Source organism: Tenebrio molitor, chromosome 1 (genome assembly GCF_963966145.1).
Source record: "Tenebrio molitor chromosome 1, icTenMoli1.1, whole genome shotgun sequence".
NCBI lineage: Eukaryota > Metazoa > Arthropoda > Insecta > Coleoptera > Tenebrionidae > Tenebrio > Tenebrio molitor.
Window position 1 is genome coordinate 637,413 of NC_091046.1, and position 20,504 is coordinate 657,916.

A 20,504-nucleotide genomic window follows, 5' to 3' on the forward strand; every position below is an offset into this window, starting at 1 on the left:
GAGGACCCACTATCTCTATTTGAACAGCTGAATCTCTGCCACGATAGTCACGTGTCAAATCTGATTGGAGTAGAGCAAAATAGGATTCAATTTATCAAAATGAAGGCCAGCGCAAGAGGTTTTGAACAATACGTATTTTCTTTTGTTTCATCATTACCTCAATTGAGAAAATGTAAAAGATTTCCATCGATTTTTCGAAGATCCTGCAACGCATGTATTGTGGGTTGCCTACGACCACTCATTTCTATTTTTCATTATCTTTCGTGTCAAGTCGTCGGTTTAGATATTATATTGTTTTCAAAAACGAACAGTTGAATTTAAAAATGTCATCAATTGTCAAAATTGTGACAAGCAATGCTGTTCGGCATTATGGATATCTGATAAAAAAATTTGGAATTTCCTTCGACCTAAATCGATACCGTGGCGCTATAGATGGATCAATTTTGGCCAGTTTTGTGACCCTGGAACTGACCGGGTCAAATCAAATTTCCATCGAACCCGCGTAGAGGGCCAACTTTTCCACCGATAAATCACGCACGCCGGCCGGATTCGTGCCAAAATCGGGACAACCGGGTCGCGCCGCCCCCCATTTCCACGGAAAATTCGAATTTTTGAGGCGCCCTCCTCCGTCTAGGTAGGTTATCGATATTGTCTAATCTGTCAAACGTCATTCGCTTCGATGGTATCGGTTATCAATCATCCCATTAAAAACCGATGCTTGTCTCATTCCGATCCATGATCTCGACTCCGGTGAACGTCGGCAGAAGACGACGGCCGTGTGTGAACCGCGCCGCCGCCAGCTCTGTCGGTCAGTGGGTGCATAATCAATAGACGTCGAGTCGGAAGTGTCGGGAGCGGTGCTGTGTGTGGAGTGAATGAGACCCGTATTTATTTGGCGAGGACACGATGCAGCCGCCGCCGAGAAAGGTGGGCAAACAGACCAATCCCGCGCCCAAAATAAATTTCAAAATTCCAGGGAAATTACGCCAAATTCCTGAAAAACCTCCACGGGGAACAGATCAACAAACTCGCGCTGAAGAACCAGCACGAGTGCGAACTGCTGGAGGACATTAGGATGTTCACGGTCAGACGGTCTGCCCTAGAAAAGACCTATTGCGAAGTAATTTGTTTTTCTCGTGCGAGACGCCCGACACTTATCGATTCTGTACTCTTACAGGAGTTACTCAAACTCTCGTCCAGTTTTCTCAAAGATAAAAAAATTCCCAACATTCCGGACATCAAAATCGAAGGGGGCGAGGAAAAATGGTGAGTAGAGGCTCCCTAACACCGCCGATGACGATGACACGGGCTGATCTTTTAATAATTGAAAACCAAATCTAAATGCATGTGGGACTTACTGATAATGTGGACTGGTGGGACTTGGGATTCGTGACCACGTAGGTAGGAAAACAATGGCACTAAACGAATTTCACATTTTTCAATGCGTATTTCTAAAATTGCTTTTTATTTTTTGTACATAGTTGCCAAACATTTATCTTAAAATTTAAAAAAAACTTAAATTTGTACTTACGTACTTGAGCGATAACATTTTCCAGTCGTTAATTGGATCGTATTATGCAAAGATTACGTGATTTATTGTTCTCAAAAACAAAAATCGACGATCTCGTGGTATGTTTTTACTCGGGAGCGATGAACCAGTCAGGTTTCAGTCTGGAAACTACTTCGACACTCATAAATCTGAAAAAAGAAAAGTTATTATTGTGAGTTTTCAGATTTATTAAAAAAGTATAGATGAACTAACACGTTTGTCGTTTAGTCCCAAATGACCCTAGAAAAGCTTGGACTCTATAAAATGCAAAAAAAAATCAGCACACAAAATGTACATTTGTGTATTTAAATAATAATCAAAATTTCTTTCATGAAACTTATATTAAATTTAATTGTTGTTTAGAAAATTCCACCGACTTAAGCAAGTGAAGGCACGGTTACACACATGAAACTTAAATGTTCTCGATTTACGTTTTAGGAATAAACTAATTTATTGATTATTTTACATGAAAATGTTAATTAAATATGAGATAAAATCGAATGATTTATAAAAAAAAATGAATTTACTGTTCAGTTTACATTTGAAAACGTTAATCTATAATAAATATGAGATAAAATCGAATAAGCAACGAAAAATAACAAAACTATGGCTTTCCTGTAATTAATGATTACACTAGACATTCTTATCTTCTCAAATTTTTCTCACATGAATCTTTTTACATTCCTAATATTGACTTTATTCAACAATTGTTAATATAAAATAACATGAAAAAAGTAACCGATATGTGGGGAAAATAATATAAAGTTACATTTTTTTGACGAGAATTCAAAGTAAGAAAATTCTACAAAAATAGTTATTTATGTTAAAGCCCGAGGAACGAGGGCTTTTAAATTCCCGAAGGCCATAATCGACAATTATGCCCGTGGTAAATACAACGTTTTATTCTATTTTATAATTTCTAAAAGATCAAACAAATATTTAGTATTCCTTAAAGGAAATCAACTAAAAGTTGTGTCCATGCAAATTTAGTTAGCTATTTTGATGTTGTTAGGGTTACTGTGTATATAATCTATGATTTTCTTTAATTAAACCAACCGTTGCTTGGCAGATTTTTGACAAATCTGGGCCATAAAGGTCAATTTATGCCCTCATTTGGGGGCGTATAAAGACCATTATTGACCAAAATAGAATAAATACAATTATTTAAAAAACAATTGCTGGTACATATTACACTCGTCTGTTAGTAATCACCAAAAAAATGTCAAAGAATGTCTGAACTCCCGGTTACTCTTTTTCCGAATTTTGATCTAAACATATTCCCACTGTGGCCTATGTTGAATTGATTTTTACAAGAGAAAAATTCAGGTATTATTCGATTGTTCGATAGATTTTTGCTTTTTTTGTTCGACACTGTCAGAATTTGAGAATTTTCTCCTATGTGAACGGATTTTGATAAATGTCACCACTTGTCAAAACGAAACGTCAAGCTAATTTTAAAGGTTTTAAGCGATTTTGAGCTTTTAAGGGGCTCGTCGAACAAAAAAACGTTGTATTCAACTCGTTCATGTGTCAATTGGGCCAGTTTAAAACGCGAGTGAAACGAGCGTTTTAAAGGCCCACGAGTGCCAAAAAACCCCAATTTACACAAGAACTCGTCAAATAAACTACTATTATGTAATATATATTTTTTTTAATAATAATTGTTATCCTTCATATTCATTTCTTTGTTTTATAAAACATTACACTTAGTTAATATCGAATTACGTATCAATAAATGTTTTTCACAATTATGAAAATTTCAAGAAAATAAATACAAATTCATGTACAGGTTTTGGGGACAAATAAGAAAGGTTACTGCAGAAAAATGTCGAAATTTGTTGACTCGATAAAATGTAAAATTTTGAAAAACTATACGGTGCCCTTTTTTAACGCTGGCCATAGACAATTTAATTCATACACTAAAAATCCCATAAGCAGCGGTGTTTTTGCCATTATGACAGCGAAAAAAGTTTTTTATTCGACACTGTCAGAATTTGAGAACTTTCTCCTGTGTGAACGGGTTTTAATAAATCTCACAACTTGTCAAAACGAAACGTCAAGCTAATTTAAAAGATTTTCAGCAATTTGGAACTTTTGGGGGGCTCGTCGAACAAAAAAACGTTGTATTCAACTCATTCTTGTGTAATTTGGGCTTTTTTTGGCACTCGTGGACCTTTAAAACTCTCGTTTCACTCGAGTTTTAAACTGGTCCATTCATGCCAAAAAAAGCCCAAATTACACACGACCTCGTTAAATAAACTACTATTGCCCTAACTTTTCCAGCGACAAAACGGAACCTAACGTTTGAAAGCGTCTGATTCTAGTAGGTAGGTCTGCATCATAGTGATTTACGTATTCATTAAATTGTCTTACCGAATTCACTCAAGCTTTTTTTTTTGGGTCGAAGTAAACTTAACATTTATAATTCGAGTTTTGTTGTCTGGCAATACTGCCCGAAAAAATTACTCGTCCTACGGACTCGTAATTTTTTCAGAGGCAGTTTTTTTCGTTAAATTGCCAGCCAACAAAATTCTCATTGAAATGACAAGTTTACTTCGACAAAAAAAAAGCTCTCGTGTAATTATAAGTGTTAAAAACTTTGGATCGTGTTAGTAAGCTTTTTAGCAAGAATTTTTAAGTGAAATTTGGCACAATATTAGATTGGTATTTTATAAATCAGTTTCAGTTTATTTTATACTACAGAATAAAATAATTACGGAATTATGTAATTAAAAAAAAGTACATTGAATTTATTTTTAATAATTGAAAAAAAAAAAAACATAAGTACATAACATTTTAGTTTTACAGTACAAAAATTTCCGATAAAATTGCCCAATCTGGAAATGCTTGCAGCGTTTCCACGTTGAATGGCAAGGGAAATCCTCTCGAAAAGGAATTTCTTTGATTTTGAATCGCCTGATTCCGCAATAAGTCGGTTTCCGATGACATTATTGAAATCGATGGCTTCTTTGCACCAAGGGCCTAAGGTTTCAAAGGCTAAACCTTTAATTACAAATTTGACGAAATAATTGAACATTGAATTTATTACATTATTTCTTGCCCAGAAGGTTTTATAACCGTTAGACAGTTACAAAATGTTCGACGAAATTTTTATGATCGTCTTGATTAGTGTCTTGCAGCCTATGGAAGACAGTTTGAACAACAACTTATGAAACGAAAATTCAAAAATAATTCAAATACATAGTTTAATATTGTTGAAGTAGAATTTTATTGATTTTGATGTAATTATGATTTCCTATGTTTTATGTTTATGAAATAAAACTGTCTATCCCATTCAATAATTTTTTTATCTGAAAAGGTGTCCATTGAAAATAATACTAAGCCCAACTTACCCAGAAACGAGTTGCATACAAAATTTTATTGTTTGAATCGACGTCCCTGAAGCTTCCAAATCTTTTAAAAATGGTTTCGCATTTGTTTTTGACAGTTTTGACAAATTTTTCAAGAGCTGTCAGAAATATAACGTTGAATGTGTTGTCTAGCGCGACGGTTCGTTATCTGCTCATTTTGCTTTAAGGCAGTTAAGAGGCAGTTTACAAAGGAGAAAAATGAGAATTTATGACTTTTGAAAACAATAAATTTATTTTTGCTCTAATTCCGTGATTATTTTGTTTTGTACGATGGGCCAAACTGAAATTCATTTGTAAAATACTAATCTAATATCCTGCCAAATTTCACTTGAAAATTCCTGCTAAAAAGCTTATTAATAGACCCGAAACTTTTTAGCATGTAAATCCCTATGGTCAGCGTTAAAAAAAGGCACTGTATATTTACGTAAAAATACAATAAACAATTATGTTATAACAGCATACAACACCAGAAACATTCGTAAATATAGCAAATAATTACCAAATTTTAAAAATTATTATTATGTAATTAATGTTGATGTTAGTTCATTTTATTCTCGAATATTTATAACATTTTGGGTAATTAATTTAAGAAAAAATGTCATCGGTTACTTTAGTTGCTGATCGTTAATTTTTCTCGCTGGAAGCGTAAAAATTTCAGGACGATTACTCCGAAAGAAAATCCGTCGTAATCCTTCCCTTTAAACGGACGGTCTCGAAAAGTGCCGTCGATTTTTTAACGCGGAAGTGCGTTTAATTACAAGAACTAGACGGACGAGCTTTGCAAATTACCCGTTCATTTAACCGGAAACGCCTAATGGAAACGCTGAAAAATTCAGAGTTCTCCTGACTTATTCACCGAAAACGAAAGTTCACCGAGTAAATATAGGAAAAAAATTCCTCTACGTCTCCGTCTCTCTCCCACCTTATCCGCTGAATCGATGTCGTTCTTGCAGGAACATGTGGAACGTGTGGAGGACGGTGCTGGAGGAGAACGAGAAACTGGCGAGGGCGCGATTGGCAGCCGTCGAAGTTTTCCAACAACAAATAGTCGACGATGCGAAGATTTTACGCTCGCACAAAATCCAAGGGGCGAAAAAAGTGAGCCGGGATTTACGAGGGGCGTCCTCGTTCGCTAATTCGAATGTTTCCAGTGTCTGGATCAGTTGGCCGTCATACAGAAGGAACTCCAAACGTGCGTTCAGGACGTGGACAAAACGAAAAAGTTGTACTTCGACGAGGAACACAGCGCCCACGGTGTTAGGGACAAGGCCAGGGACTACGAAGAAAAGTGAGTTTGTTCCGAGGTTTTTTCTGGCGGCTAGTTGGACGAGTGTCTGGGATTGGATGCTCGAAATGAATCGATAACTTTCTTCATTGTGTGTTGTGTGGAGTTCCGATCGTGTCATTAAATTTTTTATCGTCGTCGCTTTTAAAAGCCATCACCAATTTTTCTCTCAAATTGACAGTCGTCTGTTGGTCTATTGGTATATATTATATTCAACATAACAAAATATAATTAATCCAAAAAAAAAAACACAAAAAGAAAACAAACAAGTATTTGCTTTGACGACCTACAACGGGTTAGCTCCGGACGACGTAAAAACGCGCATTTCCGCCGTGTTTAACGTCATAATGAAATTTTTATCCTTGATGAAATTTCCTTAATTCCCGGCATCGAAACTTCGTTATCCTCGACCTTCGCACATTACAAATTCTTGCACAACCTCAGTATTCCGGCCCCGTTCCGAACCTGATGGTCGAATTCCCTCCTTATGAAAATGGATGGAAAACTTCTCGTCCCATTTTTTTTTTGTTCTTTTTCGAGTGATGAATTTCCTCGGGAAAATCACGGTCTCTTTGTACGAACGGATCGATCCCGCTGTCAAAACAATCTTTTGAGCGAAGTTCGATTCGAATAATTGCTTCCGACGGTCAGTTTTTAAAATGTTTTCCTCGAAGGAAGTCCGCATTAAAAATAATTTCCCGTCTTAATCTCGCCCCGAGTACGAATCTACGAAGTCAGCCACGCTTTAATTAAACAATCGATAAATGGCTTAAGTCAGGTAGGGATGATAAATTTCTGACTCGGTTTAATTTTGCAAGTCACCGCCGGGCCGTTTCCCGACAGGATGAATTCCCGACGGCACTGAATTATCCTGGAGATGAAGGATAAAAACTTTCGCCGGATTTATTAGGCGACTTAGGATATTTAAATCCAAATTATTCTCCCGGAGAGTATACAGAGTGGCTGCGGGAATACGCTTCCACCAAGCCATCTGTTGCGATATCCTAACGCTCCACCCGATCGTTTCTCGATATTTATATCTTCATCTTAAGAAAACTGCTCCCGATGCGACCCGCAAAAGACGATCGATTCGAGATTTGGACGACTCGTCTGGGTTGTTTTTATGACCGGTGGTGGTGTGGACCGCCGCCACCGCACTTGCCGATGTTTAATTACGCAATGATTTTCATTAATTTCGCTCGCTGCCGCCCGCCATTCGGCTTCATCTCACGTCACGTGCATAATATTTATTGTATAGGTCTCCCCAGTTACAATTAGCTTTTGTGTCGGCATCCGACATTGTCAACCCGGAATAACAATAATTCCTGTTACCGCACGACAGAAATGCACTGACGCGGTTTAATCGACAACGGCTGAAAGACGGAATTTGAATTAATCAGATGTAGGGTCGGCTAAAAGATAACACCGTGCACCTGAATTCAAACACTATTCTTCCTTACTAATTTTACTTCACCCCAACGGAACTAAATTATTGATAATCACTTACAATTTCGTTCCAAACCACCCTCCCCAGTTACCTCCAATATCGTTAATTTTTGTGAATTATTTGCGCAGATTGAAAAAGAAGAAAGGCGGCTTCTTCACGTCGATCACTTCCTTGCAGAAGAACAGCGCCAAGTACAGCACGAAGCGGGAGCAGCTCGACGAGAAATCGACCGGCGCCCGCAACGACTACCTCCTGTGCCTGGCGGCGGCGAACGCCCACCAGAACCGCTACTTCGTCGTGGACCTGCAGCTTTGCATGACGACGATGGAGAGCGGCGTCTACGAGAAGATCGCCGAGTACATCTCGTTCATGGGTCGCACCGAACTGCTCACATGTTCGGCGATGCAGAACTCCTTCACCGTGATCAGAGACCAGGCCAAGCAGTTGAGCAGGGAGTACAACCTCCAGTGCTGCTATCTCTACTATCCGGTGTTGAAGCAGCACATCCAGTATCCGTTCGAGTCGTGCGACAACGACCCCGTCGACACCATCACCGCCGAGCACGATTCGGCGGCGGCGACGCTCAGCAAGGAGGCGAGACGGTGGGCCACGAGGATAGCCAGGGAGAACAACATCATCAGGGAGAGCGCTCGGAAGCTGCAGATTTACAGCGCGCTCAGAGAATCTGGACAAAGGGTGAGCAGCCGGAGTCTGAAACGCGTCGGAAGACAGGGTGAGATGGATGGGACGGCAATTTAGGCGGAAGGAGCGAGCTCTCTAGGGGAAACCGATACTGCAACACCTTTGGCTGTCGCTTAATTGCTCCCAATTATAATTATAGAGCTCAAATGTTTCGTTTCGACGGAGTGTCGCACTTGGTGCGTTCCTAAATTGTAATTTTCTTATCGGGACTTGTAGGAGGAGGAGGCGGAATGAACTTAACGTACCGTTACGTAAATAAAGTATTGTCGTAAAATTGGAAAAACAAAATCAAATCATCGATAAAATCGTAATGAGAATGACGCTTGCGAAAAATTAGAAGCCTATTCAAACACTTTCTAGCCACTATCAGACAAACAATAATATTTGTTTTGATCCAAATAAAAATGTACCTATTCATGTACTCACTCTCAGAGTAGATACGCTCTTATTTACTCGTTGTCGGATATCATGTAACGATTACGCCCACCGAGATAACGTGATAAAATGTGCTCTGTTCCTGATTTAATGTTTTGCAATTTAATTTCCTTAATTAAACACGATTATACTCAAAAAAAAAAATCGTAACTCGTAAAAAAATAATTAAAAAAGGTCATCTGACGATTATTACATATTTATGTTCAGCGGTGACATCAAAGAAATAAATACATTTTCGTTAGTTTGGCTTATAATAAAGCCAACGCGAGATCACGAGTGGGATAATTTATAAATAACGGAAATAACGTAGGACCAACACGACTCCCCTGTAAAACTCCCAACGGTTGTCGCACAGCTCTAATGCTCTAAGCTCTACGATGTAAAATTGCGAATCTAAAAAATCGAAATTACCCTGACTTCCAGTTTTATAGTTTGCGGACTACAACCCCTACAAAAGTTTTAAGACTTTCTGAAAACAACAACGAGAGAAATGAGAAACAAAATCTACCGGCAGATTTATACAAAAAAAAAGAGTGTGTGCTTAAGACCGCACGACAGAAGTGAAAACTTCTATAATGCTCGTTACTCATTTTAAGTAATATGTACCTACCTATTCTATAAAAAATCTATCATTAGGTATGGATGATAGTACTTGGAGGAATAAGGAGCAAGGCATAAATAATTAATATTATTTTCCGTTGACCGCTTGTTAGTTTCAATATTAATGAATTATTTTTTCTAAAATATAAGGCCAGTATACAGAAGCGAAATTAAATTTTTGTACTCATAGCCTTGAAAGCGACGCTTCCAACATCCAACGCTCACTCCGAAACGAGTGTTTTCCGATCGACTCGAATGTAAAAATTGCAAAAAACACTGGCCCTTTGAGGCATTCAAAAAAAAAATCGGTGTTGATAATAATAATATTTAGTTCATAAAATACTACTTCCCTGGATTTTCCTCTATTAAAAAATTAGGGAAATATTTATAATCGTTGAAAATTGTTCCTACAAAATTCAGAAATTATTGCAAACATTGAAATTTCAAGTGAAGCAATTGTTTCTAATAACCAAAGGTCACTGCCTACTTAGTTTTATGTTCATTTATGTTTAATGTATTAAAACAAAAAAATTTAATTTAATGTTCGTACAAAAAATATTGTACGAACCACTTGCGTGAAGACATCTTCCGCTCATTCGCGCATTAATTAAAGGCACTCGCTCCTTCGTCGCTCGCGCTTTAAAAAATGCGCTCATGCGGGAACATCGTCTTCCCGCACTTGGTTCGTAAATAACTATAATCATAATCAAATGCGAGATTAACTGAACAAGTGAACAAATTGAACCAATCGAAGTTTCGGATTCATGGGTTAATCGCGCATTAAAATTTAATTCGAATTAAATATTTAATTCTCTTTTTATAAACTGGCCCTTAGTGTATTAATGAACCTCATTAATACACTATTTTTCATTAATCAACGATTTTTGCGATTTTTGACGTTTTGATGATATTTTGATGTGTAAACAACCTCGAACATGCATTGTTTGCGCTTACCAACACTGCAGCAGGTAGTGCAGCAGGGTTTTCTATATTTTATAGCTCCATAACTGCACAATTATGAATTTACTTTTTCAAAAGCCGACCTTTTTGGTTATAATAATTCGCATGTCATATTTTTCAAAGGTAACTAGGTTTTCTTAGCAACCGTGATTTTTACGTGAAATTGAATGTGAATGGAGTTGACGTCTTCTGACACTCTTTGCGGAACAGTGAATAGAAAGTGTTGAAACATTTTAAAATGGCCTACCCTCAGGACAAAAAAAGGATGAAGCTATTTTATAAGGTCTCATCTTTATCGAAAAAAATGAAATTGGTTTTGATTTAGCTTTAATTTGAAATTTTGTTACAAAAAAAAAAGTTTGCGGTCAACGAAAAATTTTTGTAATCAACTCGTTTGTTAATGGGCGATTAATAATCTCAACTATTAAAGGCACTCACTGGCTACACTCGTTCGTGCTTTAAACAGTTTCGATTATTAATCGCCGTCATTAACAAACTAGTTTATTAAATAACTATTAAATCCAATGCTGTTTTTAAATAAACATCAAAAATCTGTATTTTTCAATAGAAACTGCAAATACGTCCGCGTTTAGAGGTACACTCTGGTAAAATTTGTGAGGTTAGGTTTGGATGTTTAAGTTTTATTTTCTTGACGATGATATTGAACACAACACAAGTTTTCATAGCAATATCCTGTATTATGATAATTTGTCCATTTTCCTCTTCACATTTTGCTACACAAATTTTTCCAATAGATGAATTGTTGAAGCCATATAATTGAGAATTACGTATTAAATCCTACATTCATCTGTAAACTTACAATATTTGTCGTGTCTTTATCGTTCATATTATATAAAACTATACAGGGTATTTCAAGAGTGATAATGAGCCTGACGGAATAATAAATTCAACCCCACAATACATTTTCAAAAAAAGCCGGACATTTTAATGACAGTAGCCAGCTTTTTTCGGAAATATAGTGTGGGTTGCATTTTAAATTACGTCAGGCTTGTTATCACTCGTGAAATATCCTGTATATTTATACAGTTACTCCTGCAGCTCTGCACTGAGGTCAGTCAGGTCACAACACAACGTACAATGAAAATTTAAAATTGACAAGTGACGCACAGTTGATTGTTTTTGGATCGCTCTGCTAAAAACTCGACTCCCTTGATTTTAGCTTGCCGTGTCGTGCTGCGAACGATTTTCGCTGAGCTTCGAACGATTTTCCGATTTTAGCTTGTGCTGCGAACGATTTTACCATGTCGCATGAAACTAATTCACTGCCCGGGAATAAAATACATATATGTGGCGCGCCTAAAAAAGTTTTCACCTCAAAAAGCAGGGAATTATTATTGGTCAGTTGAATAGGCCGCCGTCGCTGACCAACGTGTCCTACCCTGACGAGGGTAATTGGGAGTGAACCGTTGTTGTTTGCTTTGAAATGGTATCCAGAACAAATTCAATTTCAATTTTCATCCGACACCGACACGTTTCATCCGTCATAATAGAATGTAAATGAGAATTTACCGAGTCTTAAATCACCCACAAAACGGTGCTAATGGATCAGACGATACCAAATTGCGCATCCAAGTTTCTAATAAAAACAGAAGTTAACAAAGTAATATCGCCATTTGTTTCAATTTGCTCAGGTGGACCCCAACGACCAAAACGGCCCCGACCTCGAGACGAAAATCGAAGAGATGAGGTTGTGCATCCGGAAGGCGGAGACGGCGAAAACCAAGGCCGAGGCGCGGATAGAGGTCCTGCGCGAAGGCGGCGTGAACGTGGACGAGTGGCTGCAGGAGGCCGAGTCGCTGAACGTGCAGGACATCCAACGGTCGGCCAGTTCATTATCGGTGAGTACTCACTTACGTTTCAACGAAACTCGTACTTCGAAATGTACACCTTGCAGGACCACCCGAGTTCGGACTCGTTCTACGACAGCGACTTCGCCGACGGTGAGACAACGACGACGCCCCAAGTCGACAAACAACAGGACAAGGACAGCGAGGGCAGCCAACAGGATCAATTCGAAAATGCAGCAGAGGTCGACGGTGAGTGGGGTAGGCAACGAACTCGTTCTTACACACTGTGTCTGGCATGGTATCGTTGCACACAGTTACAGGCTAATGTCTGCAGCTGTAGATTTAGTAGATTTTTAGTTCGCCTTGCGATACATCAACACCGCGATGAATCTCGACAGAAGGACACAGTGTTAAGCTTGGAGTCATTATTTTTGGTACGCTCTTATTTTGGAATCATGTTGCTATGGGTAATTATTGTACGACCACAAATAATTTCAAATACGACGACTCGTTACCACATTCGTTCTGCCATAAACTGCTTTTTTCAATCTTTCCGAGTCGGTTTTCTCCTGAATCTCGACATTTTAGCCATGCTCGAGCAAGAAAGACAACGCATCGAACAGTTGACTGCCGGTTGGGACGATCCCACTCAAGTCGACTGGGGTACCGAAGAACTAGCAGAAACGACAGAGACGGCCATCCAACGACAAGAATCCACCCCTTCCATCCCCCTGCTCAAATGCACAGCGCTCTACTCGTACACGGTAAAACATCGGCGATTTCTGTATAAGAAAACGGACGAGAACAGATTCCTCCTTTCAGGCGCAAAATCCCGACGAGCTGACGATCGTCGAGAACGAACAGCTGGAGGTGGTGGGCGAAGGCGACGGCGACGGGTGGTTGAGGGCGCGGAACTACAAGGGAGAAGAGGGCTACGTACCGCACAATTATCTAGACGTGGAGCGCGAACAAACGGCGTCCACTCCGGGACTGGTCAACCAGATATCATTCTCGTCCGTGGACTACACCGTCGACAACGAAGAGGAGCCTCAGGTGCCGTCGGAAACGAATCAATCGCCGGAACAAGTTTCGGTGATATCAGTGGTAAGTATCGCCCGGCGCCTCCACCATTTTCACAATTGTCCGAACCGCAGCAGGACCCGGTTCCCGAAACGCCCACCGTTTCGTACTGCTGCGCCCTCTACGACTACGACGGCGAAGGCGGAGAAGAGCTCACTTTCGAAGAGGGTCAGATCATCAAAGTTCTGAGCAAGTGCGCCCACAGCGTCGACGACGGCTGGTGGAAGGGCGAGTTGGAAGGTCGCGTCGGTAATTTCCCCTCACTGGTGGTGGAGGAGTGCGACGAATACGGCGAACCTCTGACGAACCAGTGGGACGAGACTCCGCCCCAGTCGGCACCGCCAGTCTTCACCCCGCCTGACGTGCCCAACTTCTTGGTGGCGGCGGAAGTGAGTCTGTCAGATTGTCAGTTTCAGTAGAATTATATTTACCCCTAGGTGATCGTCACGCAGCCGACGCCATCCGTGGAACATCCGCAACAACCACCACCAGCGCATAAGCAGCCCGACTCACCGAGCGCATCAGAGGGAAACTTCTCCATGAAGCTGTCCCGGGACCAACACCAACAATACGGCAGTCAATTTCAGGGACAAGTTCCGAGTAAGTGCCGAACTCTTACGTAATTTTCGCATATTTTATTCCATTTTTCTCAACGTTTCATGCAGCGATCGACGTACCAACCGTCGAAGTCGTCGACGAGGTAGAAACCGTCGGCTTTTGTCGTCTTTGCGCAAAGTAAACGTCTTTTTTCTGTGCAGGATGACCAGAGGGGCCCAGCTTCCGCAACAAAATCGGACGATTTCGGCCTCGGCGTAGCTCAAATAGTGATCACGGCGGCGACTCCGATGATGGAAGAACCGGAACATCCGTTCCCGCCTCCCGAAGAGGCGCCCGTCAACCATCACGAGGAGATCGACACGACCACGGAGACCATCTTCGAGGAAGACGAGGAGGCGGCGGAACAGACGGAAGCGAGTGCGACAGCGACGGCGGCGGCGGAAGAGGCCGACGACAAGTCGACAACGGACGACGTCCCCGATTCGACGCCGTTCGTCGTCAGCAGCAGCACCGGCAGCGATGGCGAGACGACGGGACCGAGCACAGCCGAGAATTCGGTGAGTCACGTGGTGCAGCCGCCGCCCCCATTAGCTGACGCCGAGCCGAAGCAGGTGGTCGGCGGCAGGGCGAGCATCCCCGACGAACTGGAACCCCACCAGCTCGCCCGGCTGCAAGATCTCAAAGAGTCCAACGCCTAGACCATGTTAGTTGTTTGTACGCTTCAAATAGTATAATGAATACGCATCCGCGGACGACGCATCAGGACTATCATGTGTGTTGTTGAATCGCGCGTATATTTGTACCTAATTTGTTATTTGTTAGAACATATTAAAGATATTTTCACTTTAGACATGTAAGTAGGTTGTTAGTTTATCGGTTGAATTGGTTACAATTGTTGATTGAACGATTGATTTTTCTATTTGTACGGCACCCGACTGAATTCGCGAACGACAATTGGGAGCGCGTCCTCGGACAAGACCGAGACACGCTCGAACGTTCGCTCATTCACGTTTTCTTTTTTGGACCAAGAAAATTCAGTCGCCCCAAAAAATCGAATCAAATTTGTGGCCTCGTCCTAGGACACGCCGTCGCGCACTCGGTCGGGCAGCGTACACCCCACACGAAACGTCTAAAGTGTTTTCTGATCAATTCTCGAACGATATCTGACATCTGTGTTACGTTGCATCAACACTTCGAGACAATCCGTTCGATCTAATCAGCTTCATACTCCAATTTAAATCGAGAGGACGGTTTTTCCCCTGCCAAATCAAAACCGAGGCCTACACGCACACTAGTGCATGCCACGTAGACCGTGACGCGATCCGTCACCTTTGATAGATATGCTAGTGGGGCGAGAAAGCCGTTCCCGAAGAGGTGCCATTAAGATGACGCCAATACAATTGATTGCATGATATTTTGCTAACAAAGTTCCACTAAAGTCAATTCTGTTTTTGTATTTTGCAATAATGTCAAGATGTACTCGCATTATAATGTCGCACCAAGCGTAGTTTCATAGTTTCCTTGACTAGGGCGCTGGTAGGTTGGCTAGTTATCTAAGATTAAATGACTGATTTATATTTAAGTAAAATACTCTAATGACTTAAGTAAAATCACGCACTATTATTGTGGTGTGTGTGTTATGTGTATAGTGATTAAAGAAAAATCAAGCGTTGTTGCCTAATAAAAAATAAACATTTTAGATGTTTCTGTCGATGAGTTCTTAACCTGATAGGGAGGGATGAGTGGTTTTGTTTTCTAGTTTATGACAGATCGGCAGGATGCAATAACATAAACCGCAGGTACCGATACCATTACTGCATTAGTGTTATACCTAAAATTATAAAAAAACTCTTCTCTTATGATTCATACTCAGTTTACAACATTTTTTATGTATCATGCAATGTTCCATGATGTGTTAGCAATAAGACAGTGAATTTTAGTTTGTAAATAGTATTTATACGATAATAAATTCATCCAGATTTCGTGTGACAGTATTATTTTAGTTTTTTCATTTTCGAGGACGAGATTTTTATGACATTACATTTTTTGGGTCGTTTTAACGTTGTCTGTGAATCCTTAACAATAACACTATGATAACGATAGAAAATTTATTCCGCGGACAAGGTTAAAAAAAAGTTGGATTGTGTACAGTTAAGAGAATTTCAGGCTGTTTTACGCGATTGTATTGAATTCCCCGTCTTCTTTCAGCGGTGCCTTCTTATTATAAACTTCAATCTCTCACCTTGTAGATATTATGACTATAATTCTAACTATTTGTGAGACTTGGTTTCAGATATGATCGATTCATTAACCCGTTCTATGTAAACATGAAATATTATGAAATACAGAATTTATGTAGCTGAAACTGTGTTTTACTCGAACGAAAAAAATTAAACAGTATACAGGGTGTCTAAAAATTTGCGAAATCCGAATTCAGAGCGTGGTAGGGAAGGACCCAGTGGAGCTCGAAAAATACTTAGAAAAAAAATTCGCTCTTCCTGAAGAAGATATAAGCACTTTAATTACTATAACAACGGCTAACTGCTGCGCCCCTGTGACCTACAGTGTGAACATAAAGTTTGGAACAAAATTCATAATAGCGTAATGTGATGCTTTTTAGAAAATCGCTCGAACACGTCGATTTTATTTTGAAAAATGCTATCCTGTGACATGCAACTTGTTTAAATGACGTCATTGGTTTTTGCGGAATGACGACATTACCAATTTTTTTAAATGACAACCCCCACTTTTTTCTTCTCTTTCTGATAGGCCTTTCTGGCATTTGGCATTTTTCAAAATAAAATCGACCTGTCTGAGCGATTTTCCAAAAAGCATCACATAACGCTATTATGAATTTTGTTCCAAACTTTATGTTCACACTGTATAATGATAATGGTGGAAGAGAATCGTATGGTTGATATTAAATGAAAACTATTTTAATAATAAATATTTATATTATAATAGTATAAAGAACGGTAATGACAATGTACCGATCGAAGACAATTGTTTGGAGGAGGAGCGCAGCGACGACTCCAAATATTGTCTGACCCTAATGAATCGCCCAGCCATAAAATTAGTGTATTAATCCGTAAACATAGTCATGAAGTAATCAGAGTAATCAGTAATCAATAATCATTATTCAAAGTGACCGCCGTTATTGTCAATACAATAATGAAGGCGATGAAGAAATGATTCTTCCAGATTTCCAACATACCTCTGTTATTGCGAATTGTTGTGGCAGGATTTTCCACCCGTTCTCTTAAAACTTCAATTGTATCAATTGGGATCGAATATACCAAGTCCTTCATGTACTCCCACAAGAAGTTGCACGGAAATTCTCTGGGCTCGAGGAACACTCGCGCACGCTTCACCATACACTACACAAGTATCTATGTATTCACTATTCGAAAATAAAATCGCCATTTTCACAAAATTTTAGCTTAAATCACAGAATCAACACGTAAACACCTGCCTTGTGGAGTCGGACAAAACTAACTAAAAATTTAATTCACTCTACATCGGCCGCAAAGCGAAAAAACTTTATTCTAAAAACAAGTGTTGCGCTGATTTTACAAAAACGATTACATCACGGTCATTGTCATTGAGTGAAATAACAAGAAAATAGACACCTCGTTAATTTATGGGGGGAGGGGGAGCTAAAATACTAAAATGAAAATTAGATTTCGAAAAAATGGTACATAACAATTTTGCTGTTCTTAACGAGATCTGTCACCGGTTAATAGTATATTATGCAACAAGTTTTATAAATGACACTTTATAGACACGAGTTTTATGTTAGGCACGAGCGAAGCGAGCGTTTAATAAACGAGTATCTAGAGAAGTTTATAAAATGTTAAAATGTGTTGCATACTATACTTTTTCTACGACCAAATAAACAAATGAAACAAGCAACTATTTTATCAAACGTTAATTTAAACATACAAACTAAATTCATCGAAATATTATAAGCTCGCTCGTAGTGATACCGTGATTTCTCAGGCAACAAATTGTTGGTGGCTTCTGCTGCCGCTTGGGTTAGGTACTTCAGGAGGGGTACCAATGAAATTTTCCTCTTCATTATCAGTTTCTATCAGGTCAATATTTGAAAAATAGAATGAATTATTTCACTGCAACGACGTTTTCTTTTACGCCGGATGCGAAACTGATAAACGTCAAAATACCAACTTGATCTAGGGTTAAATATATCAAAAAAATTCAAACCATGTTTAAAGAAACGAGCGTGTTTAATATACCGAAAACGGCCGAATGAACATCAAGTTGTGACTAATGAATAATCGTATTTAAAGTGACGTTTTATACACTATTTGTCAGTGCAAAATGTGACACTTTAGAGAAGGGAGTAGAAAAAATTAATTAATTAATCGCCTATTCAACGCCAACTTCGACGCCAAATTTAAAAAAACACCCGTTATAAGTTATTATGTATATGGAGATATGGGGTGATTTTTAAAATTAAATAGAACGTAAAAAAATCACTCAGTATACTGACAAGAAAAAAACGAAAGTAAAAAAACATCGTAGGCACATGAGAGGGCTAATTTCTGCATCGATGGGGGCTAACGAATAAACAATTTGAAAATATCTGGAATCTGTTCGTTAATTTCCCGGATCTAAACCACCCGTCCACCTTACTCCTTTGCCAGGATAGCTCAAGATCCCTCTCTATTTCTGTCGCCGCCCCACCGTGCCGCTAATAGACCCACCCTCGACACCCCACGAGCGAAAACGTGTGCCACATTAACTTTCCTATTGATTTAACAATGATTAGATACCCACCGATTCGTAAAGATTTGCGTTGGCTAATCGTTGGCATGGATACTCAAGTCCTCTCGAGCGTGACCACACACACCTGCTCAGAGATCTTCCCCTTAGTATCAGTGAATCACCGCCGCCGAAAATATACGCGACATAAATGTTAAGGTCCGGACTATGTCGCTCGAAGGCAGCACCAAAGGCTCCAACTCGCATTCAGAATCGTCCAACAGTTCGCCGAGCCAAGCGCTAATGTTGAGAGACACCAACGACTTCACCGATCTCACCCTGTTCGGGTCCGCCGCTCCGGTCCTGAGCCGCACCGGAACAGTGCGACGGGCCTCCAAAAAAATCGACAAAGAAGTCAGTCTCAACGGCGACGATGTGGAAGTGGCACAGCAGACAAAATCGCCCCGGACGAGTCCGGATCTGCACCCGGTACCCGACAGGTACCGCAAATCGTTGGACAGTACCTACAGGTCTGTCCTTGCTAACCCAAAGTAGTACCGATCACCGTACCACGTTTCCCCATTTTCAGGCTCAGTCTCGAATCGATCTCGGAGTACAAGACCAAGAGCTCCTTCTCCACTGCGTCCCTCTACCCCAGTCGTGAGTGCAGCTCGATGGAGTCTTCCTCTTCGGACTGCACCGACTACGCCGTGAGGAGCACCACCGAAACCAACAAGGACGATAAGACTTTGATGAGTCCAGGTTCGAGCTACCTCAGTTGGATCGAGAGTGTGAACAGTGAGTACTTCGGCAGCGCGACCACCACGGCAGACGGAGCTGACGTTGATAATAAAGTGGGCGAGTGGAACAATTTTTGGTTGAACTATAACAGTGCGAGAAGTCGGTACTTGTCGAGTCCGTATCTTAGCACCTCCAACGAGGACCGGACCGGTGACGAACTCTCGGACGCCAAGAGTACTTCGAGCACGCAGCGCGAGTTCACCGAGAAGATGTCGCTGGAGCAGGTGGTGCTGTCGGTCGACGAGGTCAACGAGGCCATCAAGTGCGCCCAGAGGATCACGGAGATTCTCCAGAACGCCCTCAGGAGGACGGAGCAGGATTTCGACGATTCCAAGAATGACTCGTACTATTCGCAGCCTTATTCGCAACAAGTAAGCACAAGTACGCCCGATCTCGTACAATTTACTAGTTCTAGTACTAGTATTTGGGATCGCTTAAAGAAAGTTTAAAACGAAAAACAACAATGCTACCTGAACAATTTTTGGATTTCCCAAAATAAAGATAAATTTGAATATTTCAAGGCCGTCGAAATTTAGGCATGTCTCGTAGAAATTATGTGTAAACCAACAGGTGATGTAACAATGTAAGGGAGGACTTACCATTTTATGCAGACATTTCATCACAAACTAGTGCTGGTCTAGTATTTTTAAGCGCCTCGGGTGAGGTTTGAAATTATTTTTCACTAATTTGACGTAAATTAGAAAATACCAATCGTACCAATGTGACCAAATTAAAATGTTTAATTTCAGTAAAACCTTGCGTGAGTGTGGAAAATTTTAAGTAAACAAATCTAAATGTGTTTTAATGAATTTGTTGATTTGTCGTAGAATTCAGCCAAAGAAGAAGTTATTGTGCAGCGCGAGCGCTCCTACTCATACGCGATGGATCCTCAAGAGATCCAGAAGCAGAAGCAGCTGCTGAAACCCGCACCTCAGTCGTCGAGCAGCAGTTGCATAAACGCTCTGCTGAATACCGGCGTCGCCGACATCCTCAAAAGAGTAATAACAAAACGTCGCGACGTCTTCAATCCGGACGAATTCCCACGAGTTTCCCGAGGCAGCTTCTCAGACTGGTCGAGTACAAAGTGATAGCAACGCCAACAAACAGACTCCAAACATGCTGCTGTAATTCCGTATAGTTTTGATAAGAATAAAGCTCCACGTTCAAAAGATCCCGCTACGTAGTG

The 20,504-nt window shown here is 40.3% G+C and overlaps 2 protein-coding genes across 7 annotated transcripts; both read left to right on the top strand.

Moving 5' to 3' along the window:
* Positions 1–364: 364 nt before the first annotated feature.
* Positions 365–15,777, top strand: nwk (nervous wreck). Of its 6 annotated transcripts, none has more exons than XM_069048523.1 (14): positions 365–927; positions 977–1,120; positions 1,178–1,266; positions 5,874–6,018; positions 6,072–6,208; positions 7,781–8,348; positions 12,002–12,208; positions 12,265–12,415; positions 12,746–12,921; positions 12,980–13,261; positions 13,315–13,626; positions 13,675–13,837; positions 13,903–13,937; positions 13,996–15,777. In XM_069048523.1, the coding sequence occupies exons 1-14, from the start codon at positions 907–909 to the stop codon at positions 14,491–14,493; spliced, it is 2,928 nt and encodes a 975-aa protein (XP_068904624.1). In that variant the 5' UTR covers positions 365–906; the 3' UTR covers positions 14,494–15,777. The 6 variants fall into 6 exon arrangements, with proteins under 6 accessions (XP_068904624.1, XP_068904643.1, XP_068904617.1 ...); XM_069048542.1 differs by having other exon boundaries at positions 366–927; positions 13,312–13,626; positions 13,690–13,837; XM_069048516.1 differs by having other exon boundaries at positions 367–927; positions 13,312–13,626.
* Positions 15,778–18,578: 2,801 nt separating this feature from the next.
* On the top strand, positions 18,579–20,489 carry LOC138131598 (serine-rich adhesin for platelets-like). The gene is made up of 3 exons (XM_069048703.1): positions 18,579–19,047; positions 19,107–19,689; positions 20,146–20,489. Exons 1-3 carry the CDS (start codon positions 18,746–18,748, stop codon positions 20,404–20,406), a joined length of 1,146 nt encoding a protein of 381 aa, XP_068904804.1. The 5' UTR covers positions 18,579–18,745; the 3' UTR covers positions 20,407–20,489.
* Positions 20,490–20,504: the final 15 nt, after the last annotated feature.